The sequence below is a fragment of the Trichogramma pretiosum genome, unplaced genomic scaffold, assembly GCF_000599845.2.
Source record: "Trichogramma pretiosum strain Unisexual culture from Peru unplaced genomic scaffold, Tpre_2.0 scaffold66, whole genome shotgun sequence".
In the NCBI taxonomy this organism is placed as follows: Eukaryota; Metazoa; Arthropoda; class Insecta; order Hymenoptera; family Trichogrammatidae; genus Trichogramma; species Trichogramma pretiosum.
Window position 1 is genome coordinate 865,566 of NW_019640802.1, and position 15,710 is coordinate 881,275.

Sequence of the window (15,710 nt, forward strand, 5' to 3'; positions counted from 1 at the left end):
AAAAAAGTTAAATGTGAAAATTTAACGCTATTCAATAATTAATACACTTAAAATAACATATAGAATTATTTGATAAATTGAAGGAATAGTTTATTTTATCGTTAAAACTTCATTTATTGCACGGATATGTTTAGATACACTAACTTAATGTAAAGTACAATAACTTAATTACAGAGTTTAAAAGTGGTAACTTTCATTAAATGTTAAATACAAACAAATTAACTATAAACAATGTATAACTTGAAACAATAGAAAATCTTGATATAATAGTAATTTTAACAAAAAATTCTCAAGTGAGTAATTAATAAGTGTGGGAGATCAAATGATAATTTTAATTACGAAAAATATATAGACTTTGCCTACAAGATCTGTTTGGACGATTAGAGCACTAACATAGTGCATCCTTAATTATTTCATCATGGACACGTTGTACAATTACACAAAAATACTTTCAGTATATTCAAAAATTAAATTCAAAAAACTTGGCATCTCAATTACGCTATTATTATAAGAATATACAGTTTTTGATGTATATATTGACTTATGATGTTTTTACATACACACATACTGACAGGTAAATCAAATTTTTTTAATAAATTAATAAATATGTAATACTTGCATAATAATACTGAATGTGCTAACAGTTAAATTGAGGTTCATACAATTGTTTTACATTTTTCATTGATTTAAAAAAACAATTACTATATTTTAGTTAAATTTGATTTTAACTACAATAAATAGATTGAACTTACTCAAGTACAAGCTACATGCAATACCAATTACACTTATGGCTTTTTCAAGTGGACGTTTTAGATCAGTTGATTTGAGTTATTAGCTAAAAGGTAGTCAAAATATATCTTTTTGCTCTTAGTATTTTGTTTTAAAAGTTGAAAAGCTATAAAAATAGCTCAAATCTACTTTTAATTCATAGCCTGTAATTTGCTATCAATTCATTATTCACTTTTTTCAAAAGGCAGGATATTTGAATTAAGTTATGAGAAACTATTTTGTACGTAAAGTACAAATAACAAGCGCAAATTTTAGCATGAATTTTATTCATTTCTTATTTGAGTATGTTTAAAAAGCCACGTTTCTTTAAGTTATATTTTTTCTTCTATTTGGTTTATTGAGAAAAAATTATTTTATTACTGTCCTATTGTTTGGCAAATTTTCTCTACAAAACATTGCTTCTATTGAGGCTTTTGTAAACATTAATACTTTAACAGCTTGGAAAAGTATTCTATGTAAAAATTACAATTTGTACAATTGCACACTCTATCAAGAAACTTCAAATTTTTTTTTACTTCTTGCACACAACTACTTCATTTTACACTTAAAAATTCTTAAATGAATAATATTCTCAGTAACTTTCACGTTTACTTCATCTTGCATGGGTGTATCACCAACAAATTATTTAAAGAATGTATTTAATTTAGATTTAAGGTCTTCTTCAAAAAGTATCATTAGTTTCAATACTTTTTACACTGCTGATTTCATAATCTTAACAGTATACATAATATATGTACATACTAGCATTTCTTTCCAGTAGCAGATCCATTTTTCACTATTATGTTAACGTGTTCACTCATCAAAAACGTGCAGTATTGATTGATTTTTATTAAAATATCTGCTTACTAGTGTAGTATATAAATGTATGTGCTAATGGAAAGATCTTAATAGTTAGATTTTATTTAGTCTAAATAATACTGTTGAAAATAAGTCAATTTTCTGCCTACATTATGACTAGATTCTTATCATTGCCGTATTATAATTCGGTAGTAATAAGAAAAGGGAGTATTTTCATCGTCTCAAAGTTTGTTTTGCAAGTTTCAAGGAAAAAGTATCTGTTTGATTCAAAAGACACTAGAGTAACTTGCAATACCCTTAAGATCGATCTACATTGCACACGAAAGTTTAATTATTTTTTTTACAATTTTTCCTAATTTTTTTTTAAATCGAATATGATGTTGAGAGGCTTTTGATGTACACTTACACAAGTTTTAAAAAATATTTTTATAAAAAATAAGAGATTTTAAATACCCGTTATTGGTATTCATACTAATTGATTTTTGCTACGCATACATGTTTAACTGTATGCATTAAAAATAATCATTTGAAACTTTCGAAACTCAGCTATACCAATAAAATGGAGCAGAAATTTCCATACAAAAATAAAAACTTGTCGACTTATCGTTGCACTTTTTATGAGCTTTCGGTGGAAATTTGAACGAAACCAATTCACGAATACTATTACTGCTCTCGCCAATGTAAATCACGGAGGAAGTAGGTAGTTATCACGAATTGGTTTGGTTCGAAGTTCTACCTAAAATTTAAAAATCAATGAATCAAAAAAAATCGAACTGAAAGTAACAGCTAAGAGTATTTCATTCACCTCGACTCTCAACACCCGTAGAAATTCTTTGAGAATAAATTGAACCTTGGGCTAATCCTCGTAACGGTCCTTTACGTAGTTCTGAATTGGAACCTTTAGCTAGATTCGATGTACCATTGGCTAATTGCGTGTCTTTGCCACACGCGACGGATCTCGTGTAAGTGTTCTTTAACAAGTTCGAAGGATCGGGTCCAGACCATGGCGCATAATCTGGTCTGCAAGGACAAAATGAAAAACTCGATTACAGTCAGAATATTGATATTCAGATACCGATTACTCACAGAAGTATATCGTTATCTGCTCCTTTGATTAAATCTGGATTCGGACCCATTGGTCTCGTAAGGTAAGGAGATTTATAATCGTTATCTTCCGCTGTACTCGTTCCTCGTGAAACCCTAAAAATTTTAACCATAATTAATAAGGATTGAACAATTAAATTAAAATTATTGGACTAAATTAAGCGGAAACTCACTTAGGAACTTCACTTTTGGTTTTCGGCCGTTTTGATTTTTCGATGTCCACGTCATTTTTGGTAATTCTCTTTATGGGTGACGCGGTTAATTTCAGAGCTTCGGTCACTGGATGATGATCTTTTCTATCGTCGCTTCTGTTACTACTGTAATTTCAACGAGATTCAATGAACATTTATTTAAAAACGAATCCTCAACAAAAATCCAAACTTGCCTCTGACTACTGGACGTGTTCAAGGGTTTGATCGCTTCTTCGGCAATCATTATGTCAAGAATGTGGGCGGCACGATCTTCATCGTAATCCACACTGTCCAAAGCCAGCCATATGACTTTTTCCGGTACCGCTTCGAATTTTCTCATCAATCGATTTTTCACTGAAAAAAAGATACGGTATTTCAATGAGCTATTTACAACATAAGTAATTATACGAGACTTACTTTTATTTTTTTCTTCGATCGATTTCATACGAGGAGGCGGCGTAGGAGTAGGAGCAGGTGGTAACGCCGGAAGCTACAAGTTCAATTGCCAGCTTTAAAATCGCGTTATTTCAAAACAAGTCGGTAAATTGATATTGAGTACCTTTTCTGGTTTTTTGGGGTAATAGCACCTCGAAGGTGCGGCGGAAGTACGTTTCTCGTAGCCCATTTCGAGTAGTCTGTCCGTAGCCTTTTGAACGTTGTTATCGGACTGCTCCAAGGAATCGAGCAGTATGTACTCGTCGACTTTCGGGAACATGCCTTTGAGGTACCTGTGATGTAAAAAATTTATTTAATTTCTGTATTCACGAGACTCGAGGAGTATCGTTCTATGGAAATATTTATATGCATGCACGCGTGCGAAGGATAAACAAATGCGTGCTCGTGAGATAAACTTCACAAAAACATTTTTGATTCATTCCACAAGTATATCCTCTCGCAAATAGCACGTCTATAAAATTTGATCAATAAAAAATATATTCAATTTAAATAATGTATAAAATCATAATCAACTTGACTAACCTATCTACATTTTTTCAAAATTGATGAGACTCAACTTCTATAAGATACTGTAAACCAGGATAAAACTGAAAAGAATTGGGATTGAGAAAAAAATAAAAATCTATCGTGGTAAAAACAAAAGTAATGAACATATTCAGTTACAAACTAGAACAAATGTTTGTAAGCTTTCTACATAAATCTATAACATTCAAGATGTCTGATTCGTGATCGATGTTATTAAAAAAAAAATGTTTACAGATGATCGTGCAGATAAATGATCGTGACTTTTGTTGGGCTATGTTAAATGATCCAACGTAAATCAAAACTAAACAGGAACCGGGAGGTATTTTATATTTTTAAACGAGTCGATAACTAAGACTTGTTCTAGCAATTAACATTCAACATATAAATTCAACACATAAATGAACCTAAGTTTCATTTTTGGGGAATGCGGCGTGATTGGTTTTAAGCCTCGAATCGGCGGACTCAGCGTCAGTGCGGCGTGAATGGCCTGAGCCGGCAGATGCCATCTCGGTATCGACGAGTAGCTCGAGTGCACGCCGATCGGCGTGCAGGGTCCTGGCTGGCACAGAGGATTCTTCTCGACCTGGAGAGCGCTGACGACCAGCGCCGGTCTGTTATGGTACCTGTGCACAAACATTATAGCTATGTGGACTGAGCGATCGTCTCGCGGAGGCAGTGAGCTTTCTTTATTTTTGTTTTGTATGTATTAGTTTGTTAGCAGTTTCGAGCAGTTTCGAATCGATTTTCTTTTTAATCAAAATTAATGCACATCAAGCGTTAGTAATCTGATGGAGATTGAGTGGAAAAATTGTCAAAAGCGGTCACCCCATGAAATTATAAGTAATTGGGGGCGGACTTACTTTTTTAGAAGGAGTCGAATATGAGTGTCGGATACTGTGGGGAACATGGTGTTGATTTTTGCCACTTGTAATTCGATATCGGTATTCTGGATCAAGCTGTTTTCCGTTCTGATTGGAGTGGGTGAGCCGATTGTCAGATCGCCGAGTCTGTTTGTCAAGCCACTTACAGAACGTGTCGATATTGGCGTTTTGAGATCCTAGGAAATTACATTGATATAATTATTACAACAATTCTTCCCATCATTTCTGAACTATGAAAAAAACAACTCTACAAAGAAAAGAAGTGACACTAAGCAATCGCATAACATAAAAACCCAAGCACCACATTTACCTACCTTCAAACTTGGAGGTAAGAATGCAAGCTGTGGGTTAGAATAAGGCGTAGGAGTTGGATAGACTTGTGGAACTCTGTGAGCTCCAGAATATGTTATATGTCCAATCGCAGTGCTTCCACTTGACTGGTAGTACAGCATAGAGTACATCGTATACAATGAAAATCCAAAGAAATGCAGCATACAAAGAATATAGCGTTCAAACACAGTTGAAGGATAGAGTAGATAGTTGTTCAGAGATAAATTAATACATAGTCGCAGGTGATGCTCAAGAGATGATTGTTTTTCATCAATAGAATAAAAGAAGCAGCAGTCGCATACATTGCAAACCATGCAATCTCGCACATTTACACACTGTTACAGGCATGCAAAATCCAGATAATTTTACTTATTTACATTTGTGAATCATTAGTATCATAAATAATACCAAAACCATCAATACGCACATTATACACTTAACGAATCACCTTTTATTGGTGAAGATATAATGACTTATGCATACAGCTTTATATAAACTCTATGCACAATTCTTGTCATTTTATTTATAAATAAAGGAGCATGCGCAAGTGTCTTCAACATACCAGCAGGGGTAGCGATTCGCTTGGGTGATCTGTTGTGATTGAACTTGGAGTGGTTGAATTTTGGGATTGTAAATACTGAGCGTACTGCCAATAACGCACTCTTGGGTCTTCCCAAGTCGTGGAACGATTGAAATGATTGATGAAGTATCTGGAAAAAAAGGTTGAAAGCCGCGTATTATTGCAAGCTCTCAGCGTGCACGGCGCGCCGCGCGGACGCGACGTTTGGGTAAAGACATCTCATGAATTATAAGCGACTTATTACATCGATTATACTCAGATTGAAAAATTTTAAACGTCATTATACTCACGCTCGACCACTTCTGCCATCGTATCGGCATTCCCAACCGGGTGGCAATTGATTGCAGCTTTCGCCTTGCTCCGCCATTTTCGCAAGTTTTGGCGGGGCTTGATATATACAACACACACGGCAGCAAAGCGCTCCTGCTCTGCTGCGTGCTTGCACTACGTACGTATAAGCTGCACCGAACCGTGTGTGGTATGTATATGCGTAGAAATCGTGTGCAAAGATGATTGTGTGTATATATATTGCTTGGACAATGGAGCTATGTATATGCACGGTACTGTATAATATGATTAATTACCGTGCGAGCGTATCGCGATGCGGAAAGGACGGATTATATCGATACAAAAATGCGGACGGGATGCAGCAGCGCTTCGCTTCGCTTCGACGTCTTGTGTGACACTTGTGTAGTGTGTATATATGTTGAGCAGAAGCTCGAGGGCTATATACGTTATATTACAAACGAGCAGACGACTCGACGATTTGCCGCATCGAGTCGAGCGCGCACAGAGGGTTTCACGCGTCGCGAGCGCGATCCAAAAAGTTGCAGCGAAGAAAACAATGATAAGAGCACTATATGTATATACGTATGTGTAACTACACAGCAGCAGCACTTTGGAAAATTCGCGAGCGTTGTAATTATTGTTCCCACATTTCCGCGCGCGTATTATATATGTTTGCTCTGCGCTGCTCTCTCACAGCAAGCGAGCGAGTGTCTGCGCCCTCGAGAGAGCTGATGAATAGATGATAGTCTCTCTCTCGCTCTTGCTGCAGTGTGTGTGTGTGCGTGTATGCGTGAGAGAGACTGCCTATATATATCTACGTGTGTGTGTGTGTACTTATCGCAACCCCTCTTGATCTACACCCCCCAGCGAATCTTTGCTCTACTCTTTTTCTCTCTTGCTCGCGTTGTATATATTGTGCGCGTCGAACGGACTACGGACGGACCGAGCTTGCAAGCGAGACCGATAGAGACGCGCGCGCAGGTAGCCTTCACGCAGGCACTAGCCCTCCGCAGTTCGCACTACTCGCACACATGCATATATAAGCATATACGCGAATGTTAAGCCTATATACCGTTGATAGTATGTACCCTCGCTTGTATATCTATTCGAGGGAGAAGAGACACGCTGCGCAGTGAGAGAGCAAAACCTGTGCCTATGTAATAATGATGATGATAATATGCTCTGGCAGGCCGCGCGCAGCCCGCACTGCACTGCATCGAAATCGCAATGGATATATATAAAAGCCTTAGAAATTATCGTGCCTCAACTCGATCAAGGACGCGCGTTGGCTCTATTTCAATCCTCGGGAAATGTAGGTATAGATTGCGTACACCGTTGGGCAAAAATTGCATGGTTCGATGACAAAAATCGATCCGATTATGTTCCATTGAAAATTTCAACAAAAATTACCTTGTGATTCTTTCTTTACGAATTTTTCAAACGGATATTCTTAGTTGGTGATCTTTGACGACGATTTTTCATGAAAAAATATATGAAACGTTACAAGTTTCATAAATGATTGTAACTTAAAATTGAAAACCACCTGATTGGAGATGCCAAAAAAATAGGTAGATGTAAGCTCTAGAATGCGATTTTGAATTTTCCCATTTACTTATTTGAGTGGTACTTTCTTTAATGCGCCCCGATAGGGCACATTCTTCGTGGGCACGTTTTCATTGTGATTTGAGTATCAGAAAAAGTAGATCATTTTATGACAAAAAAGAGTTTGTGGCCTATATCGATAGGTTTTTCTAAATGACACAAAGCACCGGGCTCTGATAATTCTCGATCATAATTCGATTGGGAAAATCGGTTGGAATTGCTAACTGCAATTCAATAGAGATAAGGAAGGAAAAATGTATTATTAAAATTTTTATGAGATATTTACAAAAAATGAAGTATACTACAATATTTACAAATATAATAAATATTTATAGACATAATATGGAAGTGTAGTCAATCACAAAGTACTGTAAAAGTTCCATTCAATTTGTGAATTTTAAAACAGAATCAGTCACAGTTTTAGTTTTAAATATTTTATGGACCTTACAATGAATCAAATTTTCGACCTCGGTTCCTTTTAGAATTTTCGAAACTTATTTGCGCGCTGATATCTCCGTGGTGCATTTGGAGGATCCTTGCTGTATTCATAAACTCGTTCTTTTCGAGATCGGGAAGTATTGCCACAATTTGATCTTGTTATAAGTGCTATTTTAATATTAACGCTAAGAAAAATTTTTAAAATAATGATATCGTTTACTAGATAAGTCAGTAATATGATATCTGTTGAGCACAAAATTTTGATGAAGTTTCAGCATCAATAGTAGAACTTTGACGATTGTACAACCTTTTACAGACACAGTATAATTTTCTTAACTTATGGATTTTGAAAATTCTATGGCCTCTATTTTTGGTACATATAAGCATTTTTCATAGTCGTGCCTACTGGTCAGTTTACTGAATTGCCCGAAGGTAAGGATCAAAATGTCGTGAAAATAATAACTTTACGAGATTTTATGCACATCAGATATAGACATAGATCTATTGTACCAACTATAAAATGTTTTTAATTTTTTATATACCAGTTCTGAAATTTAAAATTTTTAAGTAGCATTATTTGATCATTTTATATTTTAAAAAGGATACGAAAATTTGTAGGTGGGGCCAAGAATCCAATCGATTTCACTACTTCAGCCAAATTCAAAGTATTTACATTAAATACATCTTTCAGATTATGGGAGTTATAAGCTCGCAGATAAGATTCATAAGCATCTTTTGCAGAATCTCGCAACCAAAATTTCTTGGACATTAACTTTTCTATCTGAAATTTTATTTGAAATTGAAATTGACTGTATACTAGTTTTTTTTTTATGAACGTTTAAAATACCTACTTGAAGTTGAGCTTTTACGGTATTTTTTAACTCTAATTCAGTAACTGGAACTTTGGCTTTTTCTAAATATTTCAAGAATTCTAGCACCTTTGGTCGCAAAATCAACAGCGCATTTCCACAACTACCGACTCCACGTGTGGTACGACCAACTCTGTGAATATATTCCTTGAAAAACAAAAAATTTTTGTATCATTGAAATTCAAAAAATTTTATGATCATTATTTGATCCTTTATCATACTTTGGTATCACTTGGTGGATCATATTGAATAATACAATCGACATTAGGAATATCTAAATCTCGAGCTGCAATATCTGTACATAACAAAGTTCCAGATGATGCACTACAAAAGTCATAAAATGTTTTTGTCCTCTTTGTTTGTGCTTGTCTTCCCTGTAAAATGCATGTGACAAATAATAAATGAATAACTTGAAGATAGGAGTACATTTTTATGAATTTCATGAATTACTTACGTGAATACTCATATTTGGTAAACTAAAAATATTGAAAAATACATGATGAAACATGACAGATCGGCAAGAGCTAAAAAACACCATCATTTTTTTTCGACAAAATTTTTTCAACAGTGTAATCAACGTGAGTAATCTTTTTTCACTGTAGCATAAAATATATTCTTGAGTCAATCCTTCAACTATAACTTGATCTTTATCATCATCTACACCAACATTAACCAACTCATTTTTTAGAGCAAGTCTAGTTAATGACTCAGTTTTTTCAGTTTATGTGGAACTGAAAAGCATTGTTAATCGCTTTTCTGAAAAGGAAAAATTTTCAAAATACATATGGGTCAGATTCAGAATTTTTCAAAATTACCTGCGGGCGAGGTTCACGGATTTTCCTGAAATTTTTGTATGTTATAGTACATGAAAAAAAAGTGCCAAAACCAAAATTTTGGACCCCCTCCCCCCTCCTACCCCCCTCCTCCGCTATAGACGTCCATTTTCTATCTATATTTTTTCTGAAGGCCTGAAGCTATTAAAAAATCTGAGAAAATTCATGAAGGTACTTTTCAACAATCCAAACAATCTTGAATTTTTTCAGATTTTTCGAGTGCTTCAGGCCTTCAGAAAAAATCATTGAAAATTTAAATTATTTTATTTTCGGTGAAATGGATCGATATACCAGACCGGAGTATTTTTTTCTGAATTCTGACGTCAAAAAACGATTCCTTGAATTTTTTCAGAATTTTTCATTCATGTCCATTCAGCCTAGAGCTGAACAACCGTTTTTTTCACGAAAATAATTTTTTTAAGGAGCTACGGAGCCTCAAAAAATGTGGAACAATTTTTTTCTCATTTTGTTCATCAAAATACATAATCTCAAATTTTTTCAGATGTTTTAATTGAAGGCGATAGCGTCTAGAGCCGAAAAACGTTATTTTTAAAAAAAAGGTTCCTGGAACCTGATGGTTCCGGTAAAAAAATTTGAAAAATTTTTTTTTGAATTCCTTGTCAAATTTTAATAAATTTTGACCATTTCAAAAGTTCGATTGAAGCTTCCTAGCTCATTCTAGAGCATAACAAAGATTCGAGCGAAATTGTGAAGACGTTCATCATATTTACATTTTTTTCACATGTCTTATTGATATTGTTGAACCAATTAAAAAATAAACATTTATCATATAACTCGAAAGTTGCTTCTGAAAATGATAATAATTAGAAAATTGTTGACGCAGATTTCTCGTTTTTTAATCAACCAAAAAAATTGAATTTCTTATGAAAACTGTGTGTAATGGTATTTTAACTTTTTAAACTACAAATTTCATGCCGTTCAAATCGTCCACCAAATCGTTGACGCTACCATGCAGTGTCGATAAAGAAGTGACACAGCAGACGCATGCTTTGCCCGTCGAATTACGATCCTGCGCCCCACGTGCTTTTGATAGCAGCAATTGCTCCAAAATAAAATAAGTGCCTTATATCAGCAAGCTTCAAAAATAAATAACTAAAAAGTTTTAAGTTATATTAATAACAAACTTAAAAATATGTCTGCAAAAAAACGCCCGTGCTCTGAAACTGCGATGGAGGTAATGTTTCGTCAATTTTTTAAATTATTTGTTTCTGTTTTTTTCCTGAAATCGTTTGATTCATTTCCATAACATTATAAAATTACTGTACCTAGTAACTTACATTATCTTACTTGAATAGGAGGAGGTTGTAAATGGAATTGAAGGCAAATCAAAACAACGACCCCCCAAAAGAAAGAGAGTAAATGACGCAGAGATCAGAAAAGTAAGTAGCATATATTTATTCATTCTTTTGATATCTGTGTAAATTATTTATTAATTCATTGCATTTAATGATTATTCATTTATCACATAGGTTGCTATTCCTGCTCATCGATATACTCCTTTAAAAGAAAATTGGTTGAACATTTTTACACCAATTGTCACACATCTCAAGGTAAATGTTAGATGTAATGTGAAAACAAGGAACGTGGAGATTAAGCTGAATGAAGATACTCCAGATATTGCCAATCTTCAAAAAGCAGCTGATTTTGTGAAAGCATTTATGTATGGTTTTGAAGTTGCGGATGCACTAGCTTTATTACGTTTGGATGATTTATTCATTGAAACATTTGATATTAATGATGTCAAACCTTTGTTGAAAGGCGATCATTTATCTAGAGCTATTGGTAGATTAGCTGGAAAAATGGGACGAACGAAGTTCACCATTGAAAACACCACAAAAACAAGAATCGTTTTGGCAGATTCTAAAATTCATATTTTAGGATCTTTCCAAAATATTGCAATAGCTAGAAGATCAATTTGTAATTTGATTTTAGGAACTCCTCCAGCTAAAGTTTATGGACAGCTTAGAAATATTAGTAGTAGAATGGTAGAAAAATTCTAAACTGTGGAACTATTTATAAATTATCAACTATGTTATAAATTTAAGCTGAATAATTGCTTATTTTTTATCAAATAACATGTTAAAAATCAGCAATAGTTTATTTCTATAAATTATTTATCATAATATAGTCTTTAAATTAGTCTTAATTTTTATTGCAACAGTTGATTTCTGTAAATAGGTTGTAATGTTTATAATCATAATAAAATTTGGTATTTATACTTCTGAGGTGCTCTATAAATAATTAATCTACCATCATAACTCAAAGATGCAAAAGTCCATGGATCTGCTGCAGACCATTCAACATCTTAAGCACTATCTTCGTGCTCTTCATATTTTGCCAGCACTCCATCTTCCAATCTACAGAACATAAAATTGGTCATATTTTTAATTTGTATTCTTGTTTAAATTTTAAATCGCAATTTTTTTTTCTTCAACCCAGTTTTCTTTTGTACAAGTTTCTTCCATTGTGGTATCTTTTTCAGATACTATTTGGTCAAAAGGTTCTAAAGAAATTGAAGCAACATTACTTAAAATTAATCTTGAATCACTGCTGGATGTCAATATTAATTGATCATGAAATTTATTAATCCAAAACGACCGCACCCAATGAGAGTGCTCCATTCGTTAAAAAACAGGTTCATTTGTATTACGAACATCCCAAAATTTCATGAATCCATCATCTCCACATGTTGCCAAATAATGTCTAAGCGTATTAAAATCTAAATCTCTAACATTTAATATGAGAATTTTCTAGGTAGTAATAAATATACTATATCTTATTCATTGAAAACAAATTTTTTTCAGGTTTTTAAAAAGTGTTATTTGAAACTACCTAATTGTTTGAGAATGCGCTAATGCAATTATCCAAGCACATTCTTTCCGATCCCTAAAATCTCAGCATTTAACAGAATTTTCATTCAAAGTGACAAACTGATCCATAAGATGATAAGGATTCCATTTTCCATTTGTAAATTTTGGCTGTCTTCTGCTTGTTAGAGTTCCAACTGTTACCACCTATCATTTTAATATAAAGATTTAATTTTAAGTTCATTTTTTACTAACAAAGACATGTTGATCCATACTTGAGGTTTGAAATTCAGATCCTACAAAACAAAATTATTTGCTACAACTGAAGCAGCTTTTGTTAGATGATAAGTTATTGTTTCAAGCTCATTTCTATATGGCGTAGTATCAATATCTGCTAATTTTTCTAATGGAATTATAACATTTGTATCATTGTTCTTGGATATACTCCAGAGAGCTCCTTTCATTTGACATGTATTATCTTTGGAAAAAATTTAATTACAATGAAAGTTTGTTAACAAAGCATACTTTTTCATCATGATCTCTATACCAAGAATTGTAACAAGTTATAAATTTATCGACTTGAGTGGGCGATGCTTGCATCAACCATATCTCTCAAATAAGATGCTAGAATACTTGGGTTTTTAAATTTCCTGTTCCTTCACTAAATTCTACCAAATGTACTTGGTTGTTACTGAATTTAAGAGACTGAATTCCAACAAAAAAAACGAACTTAGTCGGTTTCAGCTGTTTGAGCTGCCAAAGCTCAAGTCTGTCTTAAAATCATCACTTAATTGTCGTTATTGTTTTCATTGAAAAATAAAAGCTAAAGCATGCGTCTAAAAAGCTTATCACCTGAAATTCTAGTCCATATATATTCAGTGCATTTTTATCTGTGTCTTTCATTGTGAACTTCAAGATAAAAAGTTGTTTTGTTATTATTATCAATTAAAACTATCTTGTTTTTAAAATTATATTAAAATTAAATTAAAAAGATAAGTCTAAATTCAGAAAATAACAGAGCCATCAGAATCGCTTTCTGTTATTCTTCGTAAGTTGTGCATTGTATCAACTGTCAAAATCATTTGAGAAATGAGAGAGAGCACACGTGTTGCGATATTTTCGCATAAGACTACATTGAAGGTGTAAGCTGTGAACGTCAATAAAGAAAAACAGGAACAGTAGAAGTATTGTGTACCGATCGCACTTTGTAATTAATAAATAAGTTTTTTTTTATTAATTTTTGCCTGAAAGTTGAAAGATCCTCAGTGAGGAAGCATTAACAAATATATCACACGAGAATCGATATGACATAAATAGCGCACCGGACCAGCATCAGAGCAGGCTGCACACTGCACAGCAGTGCTGGTTATTCATGGTGGTGGCGGTAGCACTCGACGGAGACAGGCGAGTCTTCCGCTCTGGTCCGTGAAAGAACCTTTTCTTAATTTATGAGCTTTTTTGAAGATTTTCTTTATTTGATCTTGACTGAAATTCTAAGTTAAGAGGCTGAAAATAGTAATCTGCGCTCGTAAAAGATTTACTTATTGGTTTCTCATTGTCACTTTGCCAACCCAAATTATTATGTGATTGTAAATTGTGTCGAGTTTACTTTGTATTCAGCATTTTTTCTTCGCATTTCCCAAAAGTTACTTTCCAAGTTCATGGACATTTTTTAATGAACAGAAGATCTAAAAAAATTGTTAAAATCGGCCTCAGTTTCAACAGTATTTTTGCTACGTTGAGTTCTTTTGTTATCATCAAAACTTAATTAAACATCTTTTATTGTAGGACTTGCATTTGATTTTGCACGTGTAATGTTAGATTTTCGATGACCTCTACCAAACTTAGCTAGCTATCCCAGACTCGACATTATTATTGCCTTCATTATCCGCCTTCTTAGCACTATACCATTTGATTTTTTTTGACGTCCTACGTTTTATTGGTAGATTGAGTTCTTTGATATCTTTCGAAAACTTTTCAGAGTATCTTTGAAATAATAAATATCATTTAACATTTTTAAAATATACAGTTTTTCCATCAATTGAAATTGCTTCATCATACTGAATATCCATTACATTATCAACTGGTTCAAATATTTTAAGCACAATATATAAGTGAATAAAATTTGAAATAATCGCTCAAACATTGATTATGTTTATAGTAAAATCAAATTAGTTTGAATGTTGTCTCTCCAGATGAAAAAAGCCATAAAACGTGCGAAAAAGTGCGCATTCGACAAGTGTGGAGAAAAATTTGGAAATAAAAAGAATTTACTTTTTCAGCAAAAAACAGTACACGAAGGTTGCAAATTGTACCCATGTGACAATCGCGCCAACCAATTCATCCAAAAAATGCATTTCTTTAGGCATCAAATAATAGTCCACGAAGGACGCAAAGATTACGCGTGCGACAAGTGCGGAAAAAAATTCGGACAAAAATGACATTTGCTCTACCATCAACATTGTTGAAGCACCAAAGGACAGTACACGAAAGTTGCAAAGATTAAGCAAGCGACAATTGAATTGAAGAAATGATGATCGACGATTGTAAATATGTATAGATATGCGTCATAGATGTTTTTCTAAAATTTCAATGAAAACTGTGCGGAAATGATTGTGTAATAGCTAAACGTCGGGCCTTCAACTATCATTACACCTTTGACTTTCATAATGGCATTTTATTTTTGGCTACTTTCTTCACCTGTAGCTGCCCGAGCAACGAATAGCCTAGAGTTTTTTTACATTTTGCTTGAAACTAGATTTTAGATGAATCGAACACGAGCTAGTGAAAGATTTTGATAAATTTTCTGAAATACTGATTATATATTTTTGTATAAGAGACTTGATAGGTAATAACAATATGTTTCTATCTAAAAAAACCAATGTGATCAGAAGTATTTAATAATTTACTTTGAACCAAAAAATGTTTTCTACATTTCTTTACAAGTATGCCTTCATAATTGTTTTTTCATTTTCTTAATACTTTTATCAATCCAAATGCGTTTCGAATTGCTCGCGAGCGGCAAATGAAAGTTTGGGTTGGGGCGGCTCTTTCTCTAATCCGCCGCGCAATAGAATTTTCGTCAGACACTCAAACGCTTCGATCAATTGTGGATGGTTGCACCTACTTTCCTTTATAACCGTGTCAAAATTTTATCTCGAATCAGAAAAATTAACTTATTTTATTCGAGTAACGCAA

At 33.6% G+C, this 15,710-nt stretch overlaps 4 protein-coding genes across 8 annotated transcripts; 1 reads left to right on the forward strand and 3 right to left on the reverse strand.

Annotated features, from left to right (window-relative positions):
* Positions 1–89: 89 nt before the first annotated feature.
* LOC106657220 lies at positions 90–6,829 on the reverse strand. 5 transcript variants are annotated; one of them, XM_014378603.2, is made up of 12 exons: positions 5,945–6,828; positions 5,637–5,784; positions 5,059–5,181; positions 4,724–4,920; positions 4,268–4,486; positions 3,442–3,610; positions 3,300–3,372; positions 3,077–3,236; positions 2,865–3,008; positions 2,674–2,787; positions 2,393–2,607; positions 90–2,323 (listed from the first exon to the last, which is right to left on the reverse strand). In XM_014378603.2, the coding sequence occupies exons 1-12, from the start codon at positions 6,019–6,021 to the stop codon at positions 2,295–2,297; spliced, it is 1,668 nt and encodes a 555-aa protein (XP_014234089.1). In that variant the 5' UTR covers positions 6,022–6,828; the 3' UTR covers positions 90–2,294. The 5 variants fall into 5 exon arrangements, with proteins under 5 accessions (XP_014234089.1, XP_014234092.1, XP_014234091.1 ...); XM_014378606.2 differs by lacking the exon at positions 4,268–4,486 and having other exon boundaries at positions 5,945–6,829; XM_014378605.2 differs by lacking the exon at positions 5,059–5,181.
* Positions 6,830–8,022: 1,193 nt separating this feature from the next.
* LOC106657194 (probable ATP-dependent RNA helicase pitchoune) lies at positions 8,023–9,389 on the reverse strand. Its single transcript, XM_014378574.1, has 5 exons — positions 9,306–9,389; positions 9,073–9,225; positions 8,834–8,998; positions 8,589–8,763; positions 8,023–8,150 (listed from the first exon to the last, which is right to left on the reverse strand). The coding sequence occupies exons 1-5, from the start codon at positions 9,387–9,389 to the stop codon at positions 8,023–8,025; spliced, it is 705 nt and encodes a 234-aa protein (XP_014234060.1).
* A 1,337-nt stretch (positions 9,390–10,726) lies between these two features.
* LOC106648617 (RNA-binding protein pno1-like) lies at positions 10,727–11,706 on the forward strand. The gene is made up of 3 exons (XM_023459042.1): positions 10,727–10,879; positions 11,001–11,084; positions 11,175–11,706. Exons 1-3 carry the CDS (start codon positions 10,838–10,840, stop codon positions 11,703–11,705), a joined length of 657 nt encoding a protein of 218 aa, XP_023314810.1. The 5' UTR covers positions 10,727–10,837; the 3' UTR covers position 11,706.
* A 193-nt stretch (positions 11,707–11,899) lies between these two features.
* Positions 11,900–13,415, reverse strand: LOC106657192 (EARP-interacting protein homolog). The gene is given in 7 exon segments (XM_023459014.1): positions 11,900–12,062; positions 12,145–12,432; positions 12,538–12,719; positions 12,788–13,001; positions 13,063–13,235; positions 13,237–13,281; positions 13,365–13,415. Coding segments are annotated over 7 exon segments (1,116 nt in total).
* Between the last annotated feature and the right edge of the window lie 2,295 nt (positions 13,416–15,710).

What these genes read in the sequence shown, in the direction of transcription:
- LOC106657220 (XM_014378603.2), bottom strand. Translation starts at nt 6,021, where the DNA reads ATGGCGGAGCAAGGCGAAAGCTGCAATCAATTGCCACCCGGTTGGGAA. An exon ending in TCTTACCTCCAAGTTTGAAG is followed by an intron (nt 4,921 to 5,058) that starts GTAGGTAAATGT and finishes GTAATTTCCTAG; the next exon opens with GATCTCAAAACGCCAATATC. An exon ending in ATTCGACTCCTTCTAAAAAA is followed by an intron (nt 4,487 to 4,723) that starts GTAAGTCCGCCC and finishes GTTTGTGCACAG; the next exon opens with GTACCATAACAGACCGGCGC.
- LOC106657194 (XM_014378574.1), bottom strand. Translation starts at nt 9,389, where the DNA reads ATGGTGTTTTTTAGCTCTTGCCGATCTGTCATGTTTCATCATGTATTT. An exon ending in ATCCACCAAGTGATACCAAA is followed by an intron (nt 8,999 to 9,072) that starts GTATGATAAAGG and finishes TTGTTTTTCAAG; the next exon opens with GAATATATTCACAGAGTTGG. An exon ending in CCGTAAAAGCTCAACTTCAA is followed by an intron (nt 8,764 to 8,833) that starts GTAGGTATTTTA and finishes ATAAAATTTCAG; the next exon opens with ATAGAAAAGTTAATGTCCAA.
- LOC106648617 (XM_023459042.1), top strand. Translation starts at nt 10,838, where the DNA reads ATGTCTGCAAAAAAACGCCCGTGCTCTGAAACTGCGATGGAG. An exon ending in GCTCTGAAACTGCGATGGAG is followed by an intron (nt 10,880 to 11,000) that starts GTAATGTTTCGT and finishes TTACTTGAATAG; the next exon opens with GAGGAGGTTGTAAATGGAAT. An exon ending in ATGACGCAGAGATCAGAAAA is followed by an intron (nt 11,085 to 11,174) that starts GTAAGTAGCATA and finishes TTTATCACATAG; the next exon opens with GTTGCTATTCCTGCTCATCG.